This window comes from Pygoscelis adeliae, unplaced genomic scaffold, assembly GCF_000699105.1.
Source record: "Pygoscelis adeliae isolate BGI_AS28 unplaced genomic scaffold, ASM69910v1 Scaffold105, whole genome shotgun sequence".
Lineage (NCBI taxonomy): Eukaryota > Metazoa > Chordata > Aves > Sphenisciformes > Spheniscidae > Pygoscelis > Pygoscelis adeliae.
The window spans coordinates 1,740,388-1,763,212 of NW_008824807.1; the positions used below are offsets into that span (position 1 = coordinate 1,740,388).

At 38.3% G+C, this 22,825-nt stretch overlaps 1 protein-coding gene across 1 annotated transcript in view; it reads right to left on the minus strand.

Annotated features, from left to right (window-relative positions):
- Nucleotides 1–22,825, minus strand: part of SYNE1 (spectrin repeat containing, nuclear envelope 1) — a 258,380-nt gene that overhangs the window by 44,637 nt on the left and 190,918 nt on the right. The window contains 14 exon segments of the mRNA XM_009324159.1: nucleotides 897–1,091; nucleotides 1,821–2,055; nucleotides 3,071–3,165; nucleotides 6,734–6,881; nucleotides 7,247–7,401; nucleotides 8,479–8,625; nucleotides 9,645–9,827; nucleotides 11,049–11,253; nucleotides 12,652–12,785; nucleotides 14,251–14,421; nucleotides 15,146–15,301; nucleotides 18,958–19,113; nucleotides 21,666–21,842; nucleotides 22,776–22,825. The exon segment at nucleotides 22,776–22,825 is cut by the window's right edge and continues 103 nt beyond it. Coding sequence (XP_009322434.1) covers nucleotides 897–1,091; nucleotides 1,821–2,055; nucleotides 3,071–3,165; nucleotides 6,734–6,881; nucleotides 7,247–7,401; nucleotides 8,479–8,625; nucleotides 9,645–9,827; nucleotides 11,049–11,253; nucleotides 12,652–12,785; nucleotides 14,251–14,421; nucleotides 15,146–15,301; nucleotides 18,958–19,113; nucleotides 21,666–21,842; nucleotides 22,776–22,825 — 2,207 coding nt within the window.

Consider the following 22,825-nt stretch of genomic DNA (forward strand, 5'->3'; position numbering starts at 1 on the left):
TTCCATATTTTCATTGAGACAAAACACCACAGAACCATTAGTCTCCCTAGATAACAGCTTTCATGACTAAAATTTCCTGACATAATTCCCCCACTAGAAGCCGAGGTACGAGGAACAAGGCTTGAAAGAGGAAGAAAAATTTACTTATCTGAACTTTTCTAAAATAATATTTTATTTCTTGTACTGCTTTGCTTCTTGCTATTTACAAACAAAACTGAAGTGTCTGTAATTCTGTAATTCTATTAGACCTCTGAAACCATTCTAAAAGCGCTCGCCCTATTCTATTAATACACACGAGTCCAATTTTCATTATCCTCCCTAGAATGAGTAAAAGGGAAAAACAAACAGACCAAATTTAAATTCCAGCCTATCATCTTCAGTACTTAAAGTGAGGTTAGCAGGCATTCTGGACATTGCTTACATCAAAATAAAGTTCAAGGCTCCCTTCTCCAAGACCACAGAAGTTTATCTGAACTAGCAAATACTCAAGACACTGGAAGGAAACACAGACTACGGCATTGCTAGATAAATCTTGACATTGGCATGTAGAGGGAATAAGGCAGGTCTAATTTTCAATACAGCATGTATAAAAATTAACCAGCATTGTGCAAAATAAAATACATTTTTGCTCTATATTGAAAATGAGACTGGTAGGAATATCCTTTATTGGCAGTGTTCCAGAAATATCAGTTAAAAGATATCAACTAACATACAAGCCTACTGTGAAGTATTACTACTCCTAGTTTCATAGGTGGTGAAATGAAATCGTGAGCTCATGTAGCGTATATGCAATTCCTGTATTTGTATTTATCCCTTGAGAATGCTTTTCTTCAACAGGATTCACAGTGAGAAACCATGAACTTGCTGAAGAAGTACACAAGAAATCACACACTTACTTTCAGTAGTAAAGCAAGCTGTTTCTTTTGTTGCTCCAGTTGGGTGCTAGCTATCCTCCAGCGCTCCTGAATTTCGGTAAGCTCTGTCTGCAAGGCTGCCTCAGCTCCACTGTCAGCAGAGAGCAGCAGTTGCTTCCCAGCTTCCACCGTGAGGATATAACTCCCTTGCTGCCTTAGGAGAACTTTCTCTTTAAGCTGAAAATATTAACAGTTTTCTGTCAGCTTTGTCTTTTTAATTACAATTAGCAATTCAGTATAATTCATTCTCAAGCCCATATTTTAACTGATTACATACCTTGGCTTAAGCATGTGCTACTGCCCAAATGCTTTACCCTAACCTTTTCACAATCATTTACTGCAGCAGACCTTTAGAAAATTTCTCCAAGGAGATAAAGACATGAAAGACTTCTTTCTCCCCACTGATATCAGTATCTCAATTGCTTTTAAAGAGAAATAGTTCCTCTAGAGCCTATTATGCTTATAAGCTTTATTATTATATGTATCTTCCAGCCAAAAAGCTTGAAGACACCAAGCTGCAAAATAGATACTGTTAACCTCACATGAAGATGGACCCTCAAGGTATCCTTTTTTGTTAGCTAGAATACATTCCTCAAACAGGACATCATTGTTTTTTTCAAGACAGTTTCAGTGTGACATTAGCTAAAAAGAAAGAACCAGAAGCAAACAAGGCTCAAGAGAGAGGGCCCAGTAAGTTCTCCATTGCGTGTTCTTTATGAACTCCAACTTCGTTTCCATCACACTGCTGCTTCTGAGGCTGTGCCAGTTACAAAGAACTAACACCCAATATTGCTTTCTGCAAAGCAGATAGTTTGAATCTAATACATTTTTAAGAATGCTTTAAATGATGACGGCTCTAAAAAGGGCGGGGATTTTTTCCGCTTTCTTCAAACACACTGGACATACCTGCACTTCATCCAGTAGCGCTCTGGCTTGCTGCAATGGGATAGGAACATTGCCCAGCTCACTCACTGGCTGGCAGGATATTTCCACCAGCCACTTGCGCAGCTTCTCTGCCATCTCCCTATAGCGTTGCCACTGGTGAATCTGGCTGTCAATGATCCCCCTCCTCTGCTGTGCCCGGCGAATTACTCCTTGCCATTGATTACTTAGAAGAGTCAGCTTCAGATTAAATTCATCCCTATTATAAATAGATAAATAAATAAAAATACGTAGTAACCTTCATACTTTGATCTATTTGTTTAATGAAATAAACTGAAGGGAAAGGGAAGATGTTCTCTGGCTGTCAATTATGAAACACTAGGAGAAAAGCACTGAAGTCTCATCACAGCTGACTGATGATGAGAACATCACACTTCCTGTACCGGGAGAATCAAAGGGCTCCAATTATCGAGACCTTAAGAACCCAAACCTTTAACACACAAAACTCTTCTACTTTCTCCCTAGAAATACACAAAGAAAACCCACAGGTTTTGCCAGTTTGGATTAGCCAAATTCATAGTAAATCATGAAGATTTCACAATTCACACCCAGATTTACTACTGAGCTCAAAGCAGGCATAAGATATACAGAGCATTAACAAAATTCTCTCATCCCAATAAACAGCTCATCTTATATTAGGACCATGATACCCTTAGCAAAGTCAATGCATATGCAGAAGTGTGAAGCCACTGGTGTTTCACTGATTTTCATTCATTTGACCACAAGTGTTTAAAATAAAATCTCAGACAGCAATGAGTTCCTATTCCATCACATTTAGGCTGCAGGTGTTCTTAAATGGCAGTAGGGAATCCTCTTGGTAGAGGCAAATCTCCAGCTGGCATAAATCAAGTGTAACTCACTGAATCTGTCACTGCAGGCTCCTTTGGTGAAAGTGACATTTTCAAAGTACAGCAAAATAGACATGTATCTAGCATGCTTGATAATTCAAGACAAATCTTTGTCACAGAAGCAGCCTCAAGGCTGTTGTATTCCCAAATGGATTCACACATTCACATACCACGTAGCATCCTAAAGAACACTGTCTTATTTAAGAACTGGCTAATTAATAGCTTAACCACAGCGATAGTAACTTCTACCTCAGAAGAGCATGATCTGAACGCTGACATCTGCTACCTTCTCTGTTTGGAAGTCCCCCACTACTCTTAAGTATTACTTCACATAACCAGCAGCAGCAACAACACAGGAATGTCTACCTGTCATCCACCTGTCCTTGTTCTAGGAGGTGCTGCCCATCAGAGATAATTGAATGCAAAATCTGCTGGCGGCTGAACATCTCTGCCTGGAATAGCTGTTGTACAGGAGACAAGGATGTTAAAACAAGATCTTACATTTTAATTCTATCTATATGCACTGGTAAAAATGAATTTTCAAGTATTTAATCTCATTTCAAATTAATTCAATGGGAGTTTCATCATGAACTTAAATAGAAACACATTTAAAAATCTCATTGCTGGAGTTACTTGCTGTTTCTAGTAATTATTATTAGTTCCTTGAGATTTAAAAAAACTATTAAAAAGCTAAATAATATCAACAGGACCTAGGTTTTATGTCTCTGAGTACAATTGTGTGATTGGCACTATAATTTACAACAAAATCCAGATAGGGTACTTACTGCCTGGACAGAAAAGGGCACTTTTTATTTTCTGACATGTTTAAGAATATTATAGTCCTTTGCCTTGTTAAATTGAATTTATGCACAGATTGTGTGTAATAGCGTTATACAAACTTTTAATACAATTTTACATTGCCAACAGAACTTTAAAAGAAATGGTCAGCCATGTGTAGGAGCTAGAAATCAATTTTCCACTTCTAATTTTTCCAATTTATTTTCCAATTTTCCCCATCAGTCACAATAAACTTTCACAATACTTTAAAAACTCCCTTATTACTTAAATATTACTTAAGACAAAAATTACCTAAGAACTACTTAAGCCAAGATGACTTAAATATATACTACTTAAATTTATTTTGAAAAACATCTTTTCTTTTAGTAATGGACCATGTCTCTAGATAAGGTTGTTCAGGAATATTCTTATGTTGATGAAGGTACACCCAGGCGTCAGCTCAGGACTGGATCCACTCCATGTTCAAAAGGTTTTCAGAGATTAAAAGAGAAAGTATACTGGTATGAAGCTTGAGATTTTTTTTTTTTCTTTTGTTAGTAATGGTGTTTGCAGTTGATAGAAGTTCACCCTTGCCTGAACTGAGAGCCACTGTTCCCCAAATCCAGGTTATACCCCTGTTATATGGCTTCCCACCAGCTCAAATTGTGACGTACCAATCCCTGCATCTGCAACTCCCAGCAAAATACCCATTGGCACCTGCACAATTAAATCCCTCGAGCACCTTGTATGTAGTTTAGGACTTCTAGACGATGGACTAATTTTTCAAAATGAGTTTTTGCCTCTCTGAATCACTGAGTTAATTTTGAAAATGTTACCCAGGTCATAAATTTTCCCATAGAAAGAAATAATGTTGTCTAATTTCCTTACAGAAGTATTTGATAGTGTTCTTTGAATACCTTGGCTCTTATGAATGACTGAGCCTGAACCAGAGGGAAGCTAATTGCTCTATTATCTCATGAACAAAACCACAGTACTGTGGGGTTGAGAATTTTAGAAAGCTGAGCAAGAAGGCAGAAATTTTACTTCCTGTCACATCTATTTCTGTCAAGTGAGGGGGCATGGATGAAGCATAGGAGGCAACACAGTTTCTACCAGTATTGTTGACAGATGGAGACTAAACAGAACACAACTGGTTAAAAAACAAACAAACCACCAACCACCAAAAACCAACAAAACCAAATCCCCCAGAAGTAACAATATTTTTTTAAGAGGACAGGTAAAACAAAAGCTTATCAAGCATGAGGAACTCTGCTTAGAGTGGAGGTATTCAAGCCATACCCAAAAGCAGAGACATTTCTGTCAAAATCCACTTGCTCTCCACAGGTACGCTGTCTCTGTACATAAGAGGAATACTCCGTTATGTGGGACCACTTGCTACCCCAATTTCTTCTCATATGTAGATCACTATGAACCACAGAAACAGGAATTCAAAGGAGGAGGAAAGGAGGGCAGATGTTGGAATGCACAACACCATCACACTGGAAAAAAATTCAGTAATTGAGTTGGAAAGGAGCTTCCCCTTCCCCTGCCAGCATTTTCTCAAAGGCTTGTCTCCGTGCATTTCCACTGTGCGGGAGTCCCAAGCAACGTACCAGGCTTGCAAATGGATATCTGGAGAATTGTGCAAGAATGACTACAAGATTGTCCTGACAGACTTATCTGATGCAGATGCCAGTATTAGTGCGTGATATTTGAGAAAGGTATTACCTCCATGTTGCTGGTTTGTAAATTTCAGTGGGAAGTTATTTCTAAATAAGGCCACTGAGGTAGCTGGGGTCCTCTTTGAATAAACACCAGCAAAGTTATGAGTCAGCACTGGAAATCTGATAACAGAGCTGGAGGCATTTCAATATCCATTCTAGGAATGCATGTGGAAACAGAATATTTTCTCATTATCTTCAAAAATACAAAGCAAAAGAATCTGGAAAGTCATCGCAAGAAGTTTAGATTTGACCCTTTCAGCTGTGAGGAGTGGAAAGAAAATTCTTCATGAGTATCAGGAGGCACTGCAAAGAACATTGAGTACTGAATACATTTGGATTATATAAAATGCTAAAAAGCTTTAGGTAACAAAAAGATGCAGTTTACAACATTTTCTTAGGATGAATTGCAGTATTTAGAAAATCAGATATTAGTTCTTTAAATTCTGAGAGATGACTTTATAGTTGTAATAAAAAAAAAAGCTTCAGAGTGCCTGAGTAACACCCATCTGAGCTAACTGCTCAGATCAAGGTTTCAGGAGAGAATTAAGCTGAGATCTCAAGACAATTGAAGGCAAGAAGATTGCCATTAACCCCTTTCAAAAAATTATAGCTATGACTGGACACAACAACAGTAGTTCATCCAAACACTATGCTGTGAGAAGCAAGAGGGGGGGGGAAGGACATGACTGTCCCTATGAGCTGGCCTAAGTCCCTGGTAGGTCAGCTGAAAAAGTTGTGGGAACTGAAACTACTGTGGCCACATGGGAGATCTGGTATGAAAATTGACTTGTCTTACTTGATCTTTACCAGGATTCTTGGCAGTAACAATACGGGTGGAGAAAAAATGTGCATCATTTGACTTCACTGAAGAATCATAAAGGCATCCTCTAGTAAAAACTCTGAATCACTTCTTCCCTGCAGCAAAAGCTGGGCTAGTTCTTGATTTGTTACAGACAGACAAATGACTCCAGCACACAGCAAAGATCAAATCAGTTTGTTCTCCAAGCAAATGTCACCAAATGGAGGCCCCATGATCAGTTATATAACTCAGTATTTGACAGAAAAGCCTTCCTTTTACGTGCTCTTCAGATGCTGTATATGTTGGCAATTTAGTAACAAATAAACAAAATCAGAATAAACTGAAAGAACAGAGATTTTTTCCAGCTACGACTGAAGACAAAGGGCCAAATTGCATGAGAATAGTTAGGTTCTATGGGAAGACCAATACAAACTTTGATTTCCTTGGTACAAACCAATCTCAAGTAGACTAAATGGAGGGGACAAGCACTCATAGGCATACTGATACATTGTACACAAATGCAGACAGATACTCAAGTCCTCCTCCAAACTGGGTATTATTGACATGTTTGCATGCTTCAGTTTTTAAGTTAAGATATCCTCAGACGGTGCTGGCAAATGTAATTCAATTCAAGGCATACTATTACATTACTCCAGAAAAGAACTTGCATTCCATTCGTGTAGAAATAGTATACATTGTAGTTATGTATAAATACACATGATGACTTGCCTCATGTGCCCTCTGTTGCTCTAAAAGGCTCTGGTAGTTTCCTGAAATCTCTGCCGCCAGCTTCTGCTCAGTCTGAACTAATAAATCCATCCAAGTCTCACATTTCTCCAAGAAGGTCTGCTGCTGCAGCAAGAAAGACTGCAGCTTACTGAAAGAAAGAAAGAAAGATGGATTCAGGTAAGGTCTCCTCTCACACACAGTGTTAAGAGTCTTGCAGTAACTTTTCCAGCAGAATTCCAAATCAGATGGCAACACTTTTCCCACTCAGCTGCCTCTTTCAATTTATTTAGTCAAGACTTTGAAAAGCGGCAGTCTTCCTCATTTCAAATTCTGTTAATTTATGGCAAAACCAACATCTCAACTCACTGGCTTCGCTCTTTACTTATAAGTACACCAAAGAAAAGGAGCTTTGATTAATGAAATATCTGAAACATTTTCTATATTCTGCAAATGGTATACTTTCTAGCTGTTGTAATCTAAGAAAACTATACAACAATCTTTAACTATCCCCACCTGAATCTCTCCGTAGTCTGAGATGAGATCAGAGACCAATGTCTGTTCAGGTTCTGCATCCTTTTGATTTCTTTATCATTCAGAGGAAGCCTGTAACCCAGTTCATTAAGACGGTCCAAATCTGGGGCCATGCTGCTGAACTTCAACATCTGACTCTGCAACAAACAATAAAAGTGATAACTAGGAAGTTGAGTAATTACACTATTATAGACTGCAAAATTATGAACTAGCACTCAGTTAAATTTGGAACGGCCTTGGTTGCCACCAAGTGGCAAGCGATCCCTATGCCAGGGAAAAACTGCATTTCTGGTTTTCAGCCTCTGGTCCCAGACCAGGAGAAGATTTACGTTCATGTTTAAATGTGCACAGAGGAGTAAACTCAAATTGCACTGAAGTGTTTTGCTGAATTGGGGATTTACCACTCAGAGCTGCAGAAGTAGGCTAGTGTTTGAAGCCTTATGTTTATATTGTCAAAAAAGTGAGGCTTTTTCCTTGTTTCTTAGCCTGAATGCTAGGCTGGCAAATTCCCATTGAACTTACTCAACTTTTCATTTTTAGTTTTTTGTTTTGCAATACAGATATATCCAATTCACCAGGTTAGGAAAACGTCCTGGTTTTTAGCATGCCCAAAGTGGAATTATGTGTAAAGTTAATCCTGATAGAAAAATAATGGAAGATGAAAATGACAAAACTAGCCTAGATAGCAAAGTTCATCAACTTCCTGTCAGGGCCTCCGAAAGAAGAAGAGGGGGGAAAAAAAAAAAAGCTCCACAAAAAGAAAGAGTGAATGGAGATCACATGGTACACAGTATGAACATTTCTTCAGTATATCAAGATACCCAAAATGAATAGATGACTTCATCCCTAAACTAAATACCACTGAGACAGGAATTGCATGAATTCAAAAAAGTGGAGAGAAAACAAGATGAAGGAAATCTCCAAAAACTGCTAAAATTTGCATTTTGATGGAAAATTTTGATTTCCCATTTTCATTTGATATTAATTTTATTCTAAACAGTTTGCCTGTCCTTTTCTTCTTTACTCAGGGGCAAAGTAACATGGACAATCACTCCTTGACTGCCACCAAACTTCTAAGTTCTCAGTCTTAGACTTTGCATGAGTGACAGTCCTTTAATACGTATAGAATGCAGGTATGATATTTGTGCATACCCTGTACTACAAATAACCAGGCTAACAGAAAAAAATCAACACTTTCTGCATTTATTAGTCACCTTGAGTTCCTCCATTCTACTCTGTATTGCTGAGAGATCGGATGAGTGACTGGGATCCTGTCCTTTCAATATTTCTTCTGCTTCTGTTATCCAGGCCTCAAGGACTTGTAGGTTCTTGGCAAAGGTTTGATAGTCCAGCACTCCAGCCTTGAATAGAAAAGGACCCACAGTTTAAGAACTTCAGCCACACAGCATCCATATTGACATTACAGTCCTGAAGCTACATTAGATTCTCATTATAGCTTTGCAACCGGCTGTATAGGCTAGGAGCAATTGTAACTGCTGCTTTGTTCACAGACTGTGGAATTATTGGGGTTTTTTTAGGTTAGAACAGAGGATTTTTGATCATAGCAAAAAGGCAACACTTCAACAAAATAAATATCTCCTTGCCTTGAAATAGATAACCTTCTCTAACTTCCTTTTATAAAACTAACTCCTCTGCTTAATTTATTGTCAGCAGAGAGAACCACTAGTTGCTATTATTGCAGTTTGAAATGAAAAACTTCTCTTACATTTTGTCTCCTCACAGCACAGTGATGTTATAAGCACATTCTAGACAATGCTGGATTTCTTGGGTAAATCCTCTTGTCACCCAAACAGAAGCCACTACCTTTGTTGCTTTCTCACCCATACACTTTCCTATGGAAAACATTCTGCCTTTCTTTTTTTGCTCTTTAGTCCCTGGTGACACAAGCAATTAGCAACATCTACTGAACAGGCTTTGACACAAATGGTGGGTGTCAGTCTGGTCATTGACATTAATAGGAACTGTAAAAATAAATCCTACACAATTATTCAGAATCTCTTAATTTGTTTTACTGCTAAAGAACTAGCTGGGAAAAGAAGTTGTCTTCAGGGGAGCAGTAGCTGTGGATCCAGCTGTTAGCACTATTGCTGTCCGCAGAAAGCATGGTGCCCTTGGCATTCCAGATAGACACTTTCCTCCATGAGGTTTGCTATCCTTTTCCCAGAATTTGGACCTTCTTACAATGTCTCTATGCTGGACTTGAGCATATTTTCTACTCTCAGCCTTGGCTTCCAGGGAAGTCTAGGAAATGTCGAACAGGTAACACCACCCTCTTTTCCCAGGCAGTTTTAGCTAATTTATGTGTTTTCAGGTACCACGGGATGATCAGATTCAAGGACTGGAAACACTCTCTGCATACCTGAAGTACAGCCTGTTGCTTGCAGAGAGCCTGTTCTAGGGTTGACAGATTCTGGTTCAAAGAAAGATGATCAGACTGTATAGCTGCTGCTGCTGCAGCCTCCACCTGGGTTTTTAGCTCCTCTCCCAGTTTTTGAAGAACAGCTAGCGACTCCTTTGCTGTCTTCAAATCCGTGAGTACATCCTGTGGCAACACATTGAATAAAGATATGAATAGCTAACATGACACTCTGCTGAAGTCATCCTCCCCTGATTTAAAGGAGGAGTGAAATGGCCGAACTCCACCACTATATGAAAAACTTACATTTACTACAGTATTTCAATGCCAAATGCAACTCACACTCTGTATGAAAAGGAAATGATGTGCAGAATAAAAGAACATCTCAAAGTACCTGTGCACAGAGGAACAGAAAGAACTTGACTGCTCAGCTACCTTTGAGCAAGCCCGAGTTACCGATGAGGCAATACTTGTTGAAACAAACCTTTTGAATCTATTGGCATGCTGGTCCTAAGCAGTGGCAGCCCTCACTAGGGGTTGATTCAGGTCTGACTAGACCTCCCTTTTTTTCCTGCTATGAATTACCAGGAGGGATAAAAAAAAAAAACTTTTGTAAATGGCCTAACATAATGGCTAAAGAATGGGACATCAGGAAGTGAAGAAATTATTTGAACTGAACAATTTGAATTGCCAGTCCAGATGACTATGGCAGCAAATGCTCAAAAAGCTCATTACTGTGTTCATTTTTCTCTTTGCGATTGTTTTGCTTACACTAAGACAATTAACATTTTAATTTTTTTGTCAATGACACTTAACTTAAAAGAACCAAAATGTAACCACAAATAGGAGATAAACTATCCTGCTGCCTTGAGATACAGTTTTGAAAAAGGAAGAATTCGCAAGGTTTCAGAGTGAATGGTGTCCTTCCATAAGGAAGGATAAAGACATCCCCAGAACAAACACAGTCTTTTTTCATTCAGAAAAAGCGAACAGCCTTGACTGGTGGCAATACAGTCAAAGGATCTTGTGTTTCTTTCTATTATAAGGAACTCAATAGATTTGGTAGAATTATTTTCCCAAGCAAGAATCCCTTCGATAAGCAGGGACTTAAGACTGAATCAAATGATGTAATTTATCCACCTTCTCCAGAGAGATGACTTCAGATACAAGCTTCTGAAACAACACCACAACAAGTAACGGAGAGATCACATGAAAAGAATGAGAAACTCATGAGATTTGGGTAGCAGACGTAAAGCTGTCTCTACTGATGCATCTCAGGCACAGGAAAGAGAAATGTGTTTGCATGCAAGTTTCCAATACACCAAGTACAGAGTTCAGTAAAGGAGAGCCTCTTGTGATTTTCAGCCCACAGAGCTATGAAAAACTGCAAAGCTTAACTGAACATACATTGCAGTCCTGAATCCAAGCAGTAACTTCATCATCAGCAATGTCTTTGCTGGTGGCAGTCTTCAGGAGTTCATTGGTCTGGTCTTCCCGCTGACGGACTGTGGAAGAGCACTGCTGGTAACAGTCCTTGTACCTCTGCCACAGCTGAAGGAGGCCCTTACTGGCACGCAGCCGCTCTGCAATCTCCTGCAGGAGGTTGTTCCACCTGTTGAAGAGATTGGATTAATGATCGAAACCTGGGAGTCCACAAGAACTATCCCTGTCCCTCTTTTCTCTCTGCTGTTTCCATGGTCTTTTGGCTTTTAAGAAATTTGGTAATAATCAAGCTCCAGACATTTGGGGAAAAAAAAAGGAATCCAAGAAATATGTTGACAGGCTGTTCTGACCTGCCACAGCAGGTCTGATTTGTGCTACATCTTGGATGCCGTATATTAATGCTTGAGGTCAGAGCTGGAGTGCACTTTTTGAAGTGAACCTCCTGCTACTTCCACGTAGCATACTTTGATTCACTGCACAGGGCATCCATGACCAACCATGAACTGCCAGTACCAGATTCCTGCAAGGGCCTAAGAGGCCCAAAACAGGTGTAAACAAGAAACCATTTCTTCTGCTGCAATTTCCTCCCAAACCCTGGCAGAATATTTACAGTCATAAAGCTCTGTGTAAGTCTCTCCTAAAATATTCCCAGACCTATTAAAACTCTTTATATTTTTATTATCCAAATAAATATCTAATCCTGCTTTGAATTCTTGGCTCTACTGGCAACCAGAAACATGTACTTTCTCAAATGTGCTGGTATTTATCAAATTGCCTCATGATTTCCTTACCAAAGGAAATCGCAGTATTTTTCAATTATTATTATTATGTGATAAAAATGGTGAAGTGAAAATTCCATCAGTCATCACTGAAATTGTTCAATCCTACAGTATCTTTTTTGAAATGGAGTGGATAATCCCTCCCTCCACTTCCAGATTCTAGGACAGGATGGACCACAGATTAAAATAAATTTGGCATGATTATGTTTTCAAAAAAACCCCCAAACAACCCAATTTTCCACTAAACTAGTTTTTGCTTTTGGATCCTGCTTTTCTGTAGCTTCTCTGAGTAAACCCTTACACTGGTTCTGGCCTGGATTCAAAGCTGGTGAAGCTGTTTGCCAAGCTACTAGTGCAGGCTTAGACCTTCTTGCCTATCATGCCCTTCCTACAACTAGAAATAGCAACCTAAAATCTGGGGAGCCTGGTGCATGCATAGCAAAAAAAAATTTTTAGACAGGATTCTTGCATGTTAAGTGCAGTATTATTTTCAGCATGGTATTTATGAACCTTGGCTGGCAGCCACACATGGAGCAAAACTATTGACAGTAATGTCCAAATGCTTTGCTGAAGAAAATAATATTTAATTTATTATTAGTAGTAAATGAGACAGTTCTGCTCCAGCTCTTGGCAAAAGGAATAACCCCGCCCGCCCCCACAGCCCCCCCAAACCCCAAAAACCATAAAATAATAATATATAACAAAAATCGAAATGATGGAAAACTGGGTCAATGGATAAATGCAAATTTACCACTGAAAGTAAAGTTCAACACACAGACATTTTCTACCTCATATTCACTTCTTTCAAAGTGTTGGTAAGTGTTTCAGTCACCGGTGGGTGACATTCTTTCAATAATTGGTTGGTCACAGAACCAAATTTCTGTAAGCTATTTTCTTGCTTTTCCAATTCATCTTGTAGGCTCTAAAACAGATAATAATAATAATAATAATAATAATAATAATAATACAAAGAGTATCAAAATAGTATGTATCAATTACAACATCCAGGTTATGAATGCAAAACTTGATTTCATGTGTGTTTCATCTAAATAGAAGGTTGTTTAATATAAAGACTGTCATTAGATTCATTTGATTCAATACCAAGGTGTAGCAAAAATTAAATTTTAACCTAATATTTTCTCAAAATGTAAAAATCTTGTAAAAGAAATTATTCTAAACAAGTACTCCTGCACAGAAGGACTAAGCGCACGGAACTGCTTCAGAAATTAAAACTTAACTGATGGAAGAAAATAAATTAAATAACATTTTCCTGTTTAGAATGAGATGAAAAAAGTAACAGCGCAAAAAAAGCTTTATTCTGAAAATAAGGTGCTTGCTCTTTCATTTATCAGTCTGAAGTACTGCTGGCAGGGAAAATGCTCCTTTTTTTTTTTTTTAAACCTTAAATATTTTTATGCATATTATTACAGTTTGAACAGCCCAGCAAATCTCAACCTGATTAAACAGTATAATCAAAATCTTAATAAGCAAAAAAAGTCATTTTCTGAACCTATTGTTTTACTGACTCCTCCTCTGACACATAAAAAAATGAAAACATAGAAGAGTGGTTGTAAAGTGCATTAATGGATGCTCTTTAAATCTTGGTTTGAAAAGTGCTGTTCATGCTTAGGGCTTTTGGCTTTATATCTGTCTGGATGTCAAATCACAGAAAATATTTACATGATAATGTAAACTTAAATTTGCTGGCAACTACTAACAACACAAGTTCTTGTTTACTTTAAGCATCTGGAAATGTTTGCATAATTATTTTTTATTCCAAAGACAATAACTTTCTTTGAAATAAAAGGTTATTCTATGTAATAGAACAATAATTTCAATAATTTTTAATTTAATTATTTCAATTAATTTAGAATTTTATAACAGGGGTCTCATTGTATCTTATGCTTTTCTTACAGTGGGAAACCACTTGAACATGTGAACATCTCAGCTTTTGGAACATTATTTTCTTTGATCTTCAATCTACTGCAACCACAGGGTTGACGCAGGGAAGGGTTTAAAATGTGATCTCAATATGTGCCAGTAACTCAGAAGCCTGACAAAGCAGAGTGAGAAACTTTAGTATTAATGGTCACCAGCACGATTTAAAAACTTTTAACGATTTAACAGTACGGCTCAAAATTTAAATAACAGCATCAGAAATCTAAAAAGAAAACAACTATCACCATTTTATTTTTCTGGAAAATGAAAAATGCAATGACTATTTGATAACGTGTTCTCTTAATGTCATGTGATTTTAATGTGCCAGTATGTCTGTACTTCCATTTCTTATGAACCAAAATGTATAGTTATCTGCATCTGTGCAATGAGGACAAAACTAATCCTCAAATCCATCCTTAGTATGTCAAGAGGCATGGTATTCTTTTCACCTGAAGGTTATCAACTTGGACTTTCACAGCTTCCAAAGAACCAGTAAGAAGATAAAAACGGGACAAAGAATATCTGGCTTCTGTCAGGTAGCTATTCAGTTCTTCATAAGCCACTTTGTAAATGCTCCACTGATCAAGAACAGACTGCAACAATATCTTCAGCTGGCTAACCTAGGAGGAAGGAAAAAAAAAAAGTAAATGAAAAGCATTCAAGATATTTGGGTTTTGTTTAAATTATTTCCTTCCTTTTGATCTCAGATACTACTTGTTCTACATGCCTAATCTTAAATCTGTTGGAGAACGAAGATTTTGCACAACAATCAGCTGGGCTTACACTGGGTACAGCATAAAGTTCTGCTCGATTTTATAAGGCTAGGATGGCAGGGACTGAGAAGGTATCAAGTCCATTCTACTTTGGTCCAAAGCAGGAAATTGCTTAAGACTATGAAACATGTATCCTTAAGGCAGGCAAGTCAGCCTATGAAAGTCAGCAGAGAGGCTAGCACTAACACACTGCATTCCTCCTGAGAAGGCGAACTGGTGTTATCAAGCTTTGGGTGATGACAATTAATGCTGATCTCTTCCTTACTCTGCAAGACCTGTGTGCTTGAAAAGGTAGTTCCTTACAGATCATTTGGTACCTTTCCACTAAATATCAGGAAGCATCTAAAAAGCTTCAATTACGAGAATTAAAAGCATCCTTGAAATAGAAGATATTGTACCCATTTTATGTGGAGTGTGCACACAAACTTGGGGATGGATGGAAACAGGGACACAATTCAGAATCTCTTCTCCTACAATACAGGAGAAATCCACTAGTTGCAAACTGCTAATTCTCCCTCTCCTCCATGCCCTGTTCCTGGAGCTATAATTTGCCCCTTGATGATTCTTTTACCATGTGATCCAAATTGGCCCAGGAATGGTTAATTTCTTGCAGTGTATTCATAACAACAGAAGAGACTTCTTCCTTCTTGTTCTGTATCAAAGAAAGACCACTCTGTTCTACATTTTCTACTTCTTTTTCCTTTGCTCTTATTGATTCTTCTAATTCCTGAAAAGAAAAAGAAGATACCTGAGTATTTTCGTTTGTTTAATTGGACAGATAATGCCCTGAGATAGAAAAGATGCCCATAAGCTCCTTAGTTTAAATAATAGGATAGTCACACTTACATACTTCGGCTTTTTATTCTCAAGAGAATCATAACTCATCAGCAATGTTATTTAATACTTTATGTTCCCTTTAAAGCATAGTTATTTGTCTTTAATTTAAATAGAAGCATGTCCTCTACATTAAACTTCTGTGTAATCTTCTGCTCTCATGTAAGAGTCCAAAACTTGTTAAAAATAGGACAGCAGTTTGAATACATGGGAAAATTGTTGTGTGTCTTATTTTGTCCTAGAACACTGAGAAGGCTTTTTAATTAGTCCAAAGCTGGCTCAAGCCTCTGGAAAAAAATGAATTTTGCCACCCAAGGAAAAGGACAAAATGACTTCCCAGGGAAAGATGTCAATTTGCCATGCCTCCCCACATGAAGTGGAGTCTTTATTCCTTTGCCAGGTCCCAGCAAAGCCCCTTGCCTGAGGACGGCGAGCCTTCCCCTAGATGACAAGTTCATTGGAGTCCAGCCAATGACAACAAGCAACAGACTGCAGGAATTTTCCTTATTGCCTCCTCAAGGTTGCATGCCATTAGGAAGCATTAATGAGCTCAATAGCATTTTGCTCTGCTCAGCGTTCCCACACACTAACCCAAGAAAATGGGAAGAAAATGAACAGTTGGCGTGAAAACAAGTGAAGAAAACAGGGCTGAGTACGTAAGCACTGAGGCCATGAACAACATGGCTTCAGGCAAGTGCTGACTGTGTTGTTGATTTAAGATGACCCTAGATTGGTCATGGAAATGCTGATTCAAAGTTTGCCGGTTTTATCAATAAGTGATGTGCAGAATCTCTGGTATGTAACATTTGCTAGTCACAAAGCCTGTGATCTTGCTCATGCCTCAATAGCATGAGAATGAAGTTACAAAATGAAGGACAGAGAACAAGAAGACTCGGTGAGCGACTGTGAGTCATATAGCACGCTCCCATAAGCTGATTCCTAGCAGGGAAACTGCCTATATAATTTCATGGCACGGTGCAGGGAGATCCAAGAAAGTTCTGCAGTGCTCTGACTCATATGGAAGATGCATAGCTTCAGGTAGTGCAAACAATGAGTCTGAGCAGAGGTGGGAAGTATGGCTTGTAGGCTTTAGGCCAGCACAAATTTGTGTTTACCTGTCTGGAGATAAAGTAGTCAGCGTGATATGGAAAGCAGACTATGAGGTGAGAGCAATCTTGGGATGTCTCTACATTAAGGAGTACATCTTGTGATCTCAGGTTATACTTTAATTTTCTGCAAGCCTTTCCTTACTGAGAGAGATGGGTCATCAGGGAAAGAAAACAACACAACAAAACTCTGGGCAAACTGAAAACCCGTGTCTTTCAGTATATTACTCTTCCTAAGAATCTCTTTCAGTATATTACTCTCCCTAAGAATCACAACAACAACAACAAGTGAACAACTGCCATAACAGACTTTACATTTTAGGTAGTGGGGAGAGTATTTGGAACCAAATTCTGCCCAGTCTTGCAAACACTTGCTGTTAACAGAATTTATCCCTGCATACATACAACACACTTTTGTCTATATACATATATGTGAGAGCATTTTTGCTGTACTGTTTATTCTTAGCCTTTTCTTCTGTATTATTTCACATTTCTTCAAACTTCTAGCCATGACCTTTTTCCAGACTACAGCCTTGGAGTAATACATCTTTTTTTTAGCAGCTGACACCAAAGCAAACACTTCTAAGTTGCACATAGTGAATTTGACTTTCCAAAAAGTGGATTTTAACACTAAAAAAGGCATTTAAGTTTGTACAAGGTTGCTCCAAAATTCAGAATGTGAAACAGGCAAAATTTTCAAACACCAAAAATAGCAAATATTCCTGGTTTTCTGTGAAAGGGGGTTTCTTATTCATCATTTTAAACTCATAACCAAACTAAAGACACATTACTGTTTCTGATCTGTGATGGGAAAAAATGGTTGCTTTCACTTATTAATATGACACTAGGCAGCAACTAACATCGGTTAATAAATAAACTGCAGCTTTTGTACTAGTTGAACCGGATACCTGGGAGTGTCTGATACAGTTATTTCTTAAACAATTTGTTTCTCTGCTGATCAAAGTCTTGCCATTTATAACTGACTCCCCAAGTGTATTTGCTAACTTCCCTGACCAAAAGGAACCATAAAGGTGATAAATCAGATTCAGCTTTGAACTCCAGCCAAGCACAGCCTGCCGATTTTGTCAGGTTATGCTAAATTACTCTTGCTTCAGTCATATGGGCTTATTGTGCTGAAACCATAAAGATAGCTGGATTGAAACTAAGCACTGCAACCAGTTTGAAAACTTAGAACTTCGGAAAAAAAATTGACTTCTAACATATCTGGCCTAAACAACTATTTGCCTTTACAGAAACAAAGATGGGTTTCATACACTGGTGAATATAGATTAAATTCTCTTATGCATTTCATTTGAATAGATTTCCAGCTGTTCTGTTTGTGAAGACTTAAAAGCTAGATCATATTCATCCCATTCATTAAATGCATGCAGGAAAGACAGCCATATCAAGATAAACACACTTCCTTACTCCTTTTTAAGGGTGTGAAAATACCAAGATTTTGGGCATGCAGTTGTCCTGACAGAGTTTAATTACACATTTAATCTCGTGTGAAGTTTATTATTTGGTGTCTGGTAGAACAAAATATTTTTGAGCAAAAATTATCTGATGCCCGATACCATGTAGAGGCCTTGTTTATAAATTCAGAAAAATCTATTTTGCTTATATACCTATAAGTTTGAACTCTAGCCTGACAGCTCCAGAAGCAAGCTTTTAACTACTTAAATACGTGCCATTCTGAGTAAGATGTTCAGAGTCAACTGTGATACCCTATTCACTGTTGTGTAGTCCTTGTATGAATTTTGCATGAAAAACTGAGGTGGTTCTGAACTTATGTGCATTATATATAGCTGAGCTTTGCCTCATCCTGTCTTTACCCATCATAATCATGATTCTCCTTCAGTCTTCTGGAAGCAAAAGGGAATCCAGCACTATTTCCTTCTCTGGATAGTCGAATATTTGAAAAAATTTGATTCCTAACACATTTTGAATAAAAGCATAAAAACTCCTTGGATTCTAGCTTTTTTTTTTTTTTAACAGTCAGGTGGAATATATCACGTGGCAAAAGAACATAAAAAAAGGAGGGGTGGAGGAAAGGTAGAGATAAGGCAGAATAAACAAGCTTCCGAATAGTCAAGCATGGTGTTCATGACATCAAGTTCCATAAGACTGGGTAAACAGGAATGGGAACATATTCCTTTGACGGCCTTTCTAGTTCAGTAGGCCTGGCGTGCTTGGAAAAGGCCATGCTTTAATAGACAATGCAAAAAGAATAATGACTTTGGTTGCTTTTAAAGATCCTTGGGATGTTATTGTTCCTTCCTCCTTTCTTATTGCTTTCACTTTAGGAATGAAATCTCTCCCTCACTGAAGTAAAGAGGAATTCTGTCACTGACTTCACTGATCTGAAGATTTCACACTGCTTTATCAAGTGTTGTTTCTAACTGTTGGAAAGAGAATATTGTTATCTATAAGGGGACATTACCTGACAGTCTTTCAAAGCATTCTGTACTGAAGCCTGGTCTCCAATTTTCTGTTGCTGTTTCAGCTTCTTCTCTTGGGTTTCAAACCAAGTTTTTAGGCACTGCACATTATTTTCATATTCTGTCCACGATTCCTGCAGACTTTCCAACAGCTGGATCTGCAAAGAAATATGAGTATACACTTTCTCATACAATTACTTTTACTGTTGGGTCAATTAAATAAATCAGTGAAGACCAATGCTTACCAGTGCCTTCTCGGAATTCAATGCTTTCAGACTTCAAAAACAGTATATGCATTCAAATTGAAATATATGTGCTATTTGTAAAAGAGTTCATAATAAAACACCTGTTTTATCCAGATATAACTATATAGAGCTAACATATTAAAATATTATGACACACTGAAAGAAGCTAACACTTTAGCAGAACATTTTTATGAAGTGGACTTCTTTTCAGAGATCAAGGACCTCAGGACTTCCCAAATAAAACTAAGCATACAAACATACATTTTGTATTCCTCACTTGTAACTGTGTAAAGTAGATGAAGATTTATATTACCAGCTACTAGGAAGAAAATTAACTCTATCCCAGCCGAAACCAGGACAACCTCCTTTGTCAATTGACTGCTTTAAAGTTACTTAGATTTTTCTGATTGTTCTAGGTGTTATTCAATGGCAAATGAGATAGCACTTCTGTTCTTAAACCCCCCCCCCCAAACCAAACCAACCAACCAAAAAAAAAAAACCAAAGCGGAGTTTGAAAACAGCAGCAGTGCCATAAAAGCATTCACATTACTTAAGACAAACTCCACTCTAGGGAATGAGCCACAAGCAAGTAGCAGACTAAAGATCCTTAGAATAGCAGACTTTGGTTTGTTCAGGTAAGCATGATCTCATGGGAAGCTGTACTCAAGGACAAAGGAGTCCAGGAAGCCGGCTGATCTTCAAGGAGAACTTCCTCAAGTCACAAAAATAACAAATCCACAGAAAGTGGATTACAAAGAATGGGCCTAGAAGCATGGCCTGGCCATGCAGGGCTGATGTTAGGAAAGTAAAATCTGGATCTAACTAGTGAGGGACAGAAGCCCTTCTTGTTACTCTTCACAAGTGCATCAGCAACTAATGGGAAACCACAGAATAGTCCGAGGTACACAGTGCCTTCTTTGCTCTGATCTTACTGACAAGGTCTCCTCTCATGCCTCCCAGGTCTTCATGCCAATTTAACAAATTTTGGCATACAGATACTAGCCATGGTAGAAGTGGAAAGAATTAGGGGCTACTTAAGTAAGCTGGACACATGAAAATCCACAGAACCAAACAGGATGTATCCGAGGGTGCCAACGTAATTTCAAGGCTGCTCTCTGTCACCTTTAAAAGGTCACGATGGTTGGAGGAAGCTGCTGGTGACTGGAAAAAGGCTATACTGCAAATCCTACTAGAAGACATTTCCACATGCATAAAGAACAAAGAGGAGGAATAAGCATGGTCTTACCAAGGGCAAATTGTGCCTGACCTAACTGATTGCTTCTGCTATGATGATATGACTGACCGTGTGGACAAGTGGAGAGTAGTAGATGTTATTTACCTTGCCTTTAGCAAGACTTTTGATATAGTATCCCATAGTACCCTCGTAGCAAAACTGAGGAGGCATGGGCTGGATGGGAGGTCAACAAATGGATGAACTGACCAGAGTCATCAGTCTTAAAGGTTAGTGGTGAACGTTTTTGATGTCTGTCTGGCAGTCATTTACAAGATGCATCTTCAGAGTCAGTCCTGGGTTTGATATTGTTTAATACCTTCATCAATAAACTGAACAACATGATGGACTGTGCATTCAGCACATTCATAGATGACACTGATTTGGGAGAAGCAGTTGATATGCTGGAGAGTAGGGTTGCCATTCAGAGAAACTTCAACAAGATGGAGGAATAGGCTCATCAATCCTCAAGAAATTCAGCAAAGACAAATGTAAAGTCCTGCACCTGGGACAAAATAACCTCATGCAACAACACAGGCTAGCAGCAGGCTGGATAGAAGAAAAGGACCTAGGGGTTATGGTAGGCAGTAACTTGAACATAATAAATCAGCAGTGTGCATTTGTGCTGATGAAGGCCAACTGCGTCCTGGGTTAGATTATTGAGAGTGCACCCAGCAGGTCAAGAGAAGTGGTTCTTTCCTTCTCCTTGACACTTGTGACACATTTTGAGTCCTCCAGTGCAAGGGAGAGATTGACAAACTGGTGAATGGCCACTAAGGTCATTAGGGGGCTGGAGCACATGACATACAAGGAGAGGCTAGCTTCATTCAGCCTGGGGAAAAGAAGGCAAAGGAAGCATCTCACTGTGCTGTCCACTCCTTATGAGGAGTTATGGGGAAGATGGAGGCAGACTATTCTTGGAGATGCACGGCAAAAGGAGGAGAGATAACAGTCACAAGTTGCAACAAGGGAAATTCTGATTGGGAACAAGGCAAAAACTTGCCCCCCACAGGAGTGGTTAAGCACAGGAATGGGCTGCCCAGAGAGGCTGTGGAATCTGCCCTCGGAGATTTTCAACTCAGCCAAGCAAGTCCCTGTGCAATCTGATCTAACTGTAAAGTTAGCTCTGAGCAGGAGGTTGGACTAGATGACCTGCAGAGGCTTCCAACCATTATTATCTTATAGTTCTATGTATTGTGAAAGTTCACTACAGAGCAGCTAGTTTTTCCTTTACCTTTTCTGTTATCAGTCCTTGCAGGATTTGCCAACGTCTGTTCATTGCTCCAAGCTGTTCTGCAAAATCAGTTTTGTCGCTACGTTTACTTTCAACATCCTGGCTGCTGATTTGTAGCACTGATTGGTTCACAAAGTCTACCGTCAATTGTTTGCAATTTAAATCTATCTTGAAACCCTAGTAGAAAAGAAGGAAAAAACCCCACCAAAACGTAAGTACCATAATTTACCTTCCTGCAAAAGACAGGAAAAATGTTCACAAATTACAACTTTACCACAATATATCTAAAAGGTTTTTTAGCAATTGAACAGCAATTAAAAACATTGTTACTCTGTCCTAAACATTGAGAAATAAACCAGCAATATACTGCCTTGGAATAAAAGAGTTAAGAAAAACTGTGTATATATTAATTTTTTTCACTTTTTTTAGTCTCAAAATTTTTAATACAAAAACAGATCAGGTGGAAAATATTCTGACATACAAAGAAGAATAACAGCCAAGAAGTACAGTGATTTTTCAGGAGACTAGTGAAACAAATCTGACATTTAAAAGAAAGTGACTGTGTGCAGATCTATTACAAGAGTGCTACTGATTTAGTTAAAGAAGTGAAACTGTGTTATATCTATACTCCTCAATAGTTATCTCAAGATATAGTATCTTTCATTTTTGCTTCAGATACTGATCAAAATTATCTTGATCTGTAAACCACTGGCCACCTTCCATTCAAGAACAGGCTACCCTTTGAGGAGAAGGTGATATTATGCAGAGAATTCATAAAACAGCAAACATAATTTGTGAAGTGCTTTGTGGTTTTGGGTGAGATACAGATCTAGTAAGGTTTAATCATGTGCATATTGCTTTGGATTTACCTGGAAATTAAGGTAAACATATTAAAATTTATATTCCTGCCATAACTAAATAGCAGAGTAAAAGTAATTTTGGCTTCTTTTCCACAGTATCAAATATTACCCAATTCTAACTTGTGTACAATTCTAACCACTCCACAGTGTAAGTTTTGGTTTTTTCCTTAAATCACTTATACTTTACATATGTATACATATTTAATGGGGATAATTCAAAAGGGAAATCAATAACATTTCCACTCAGTACCTTGTACTTCTGGACGTAATCCTGAATGACTTTCTGCCCTACTACATTTT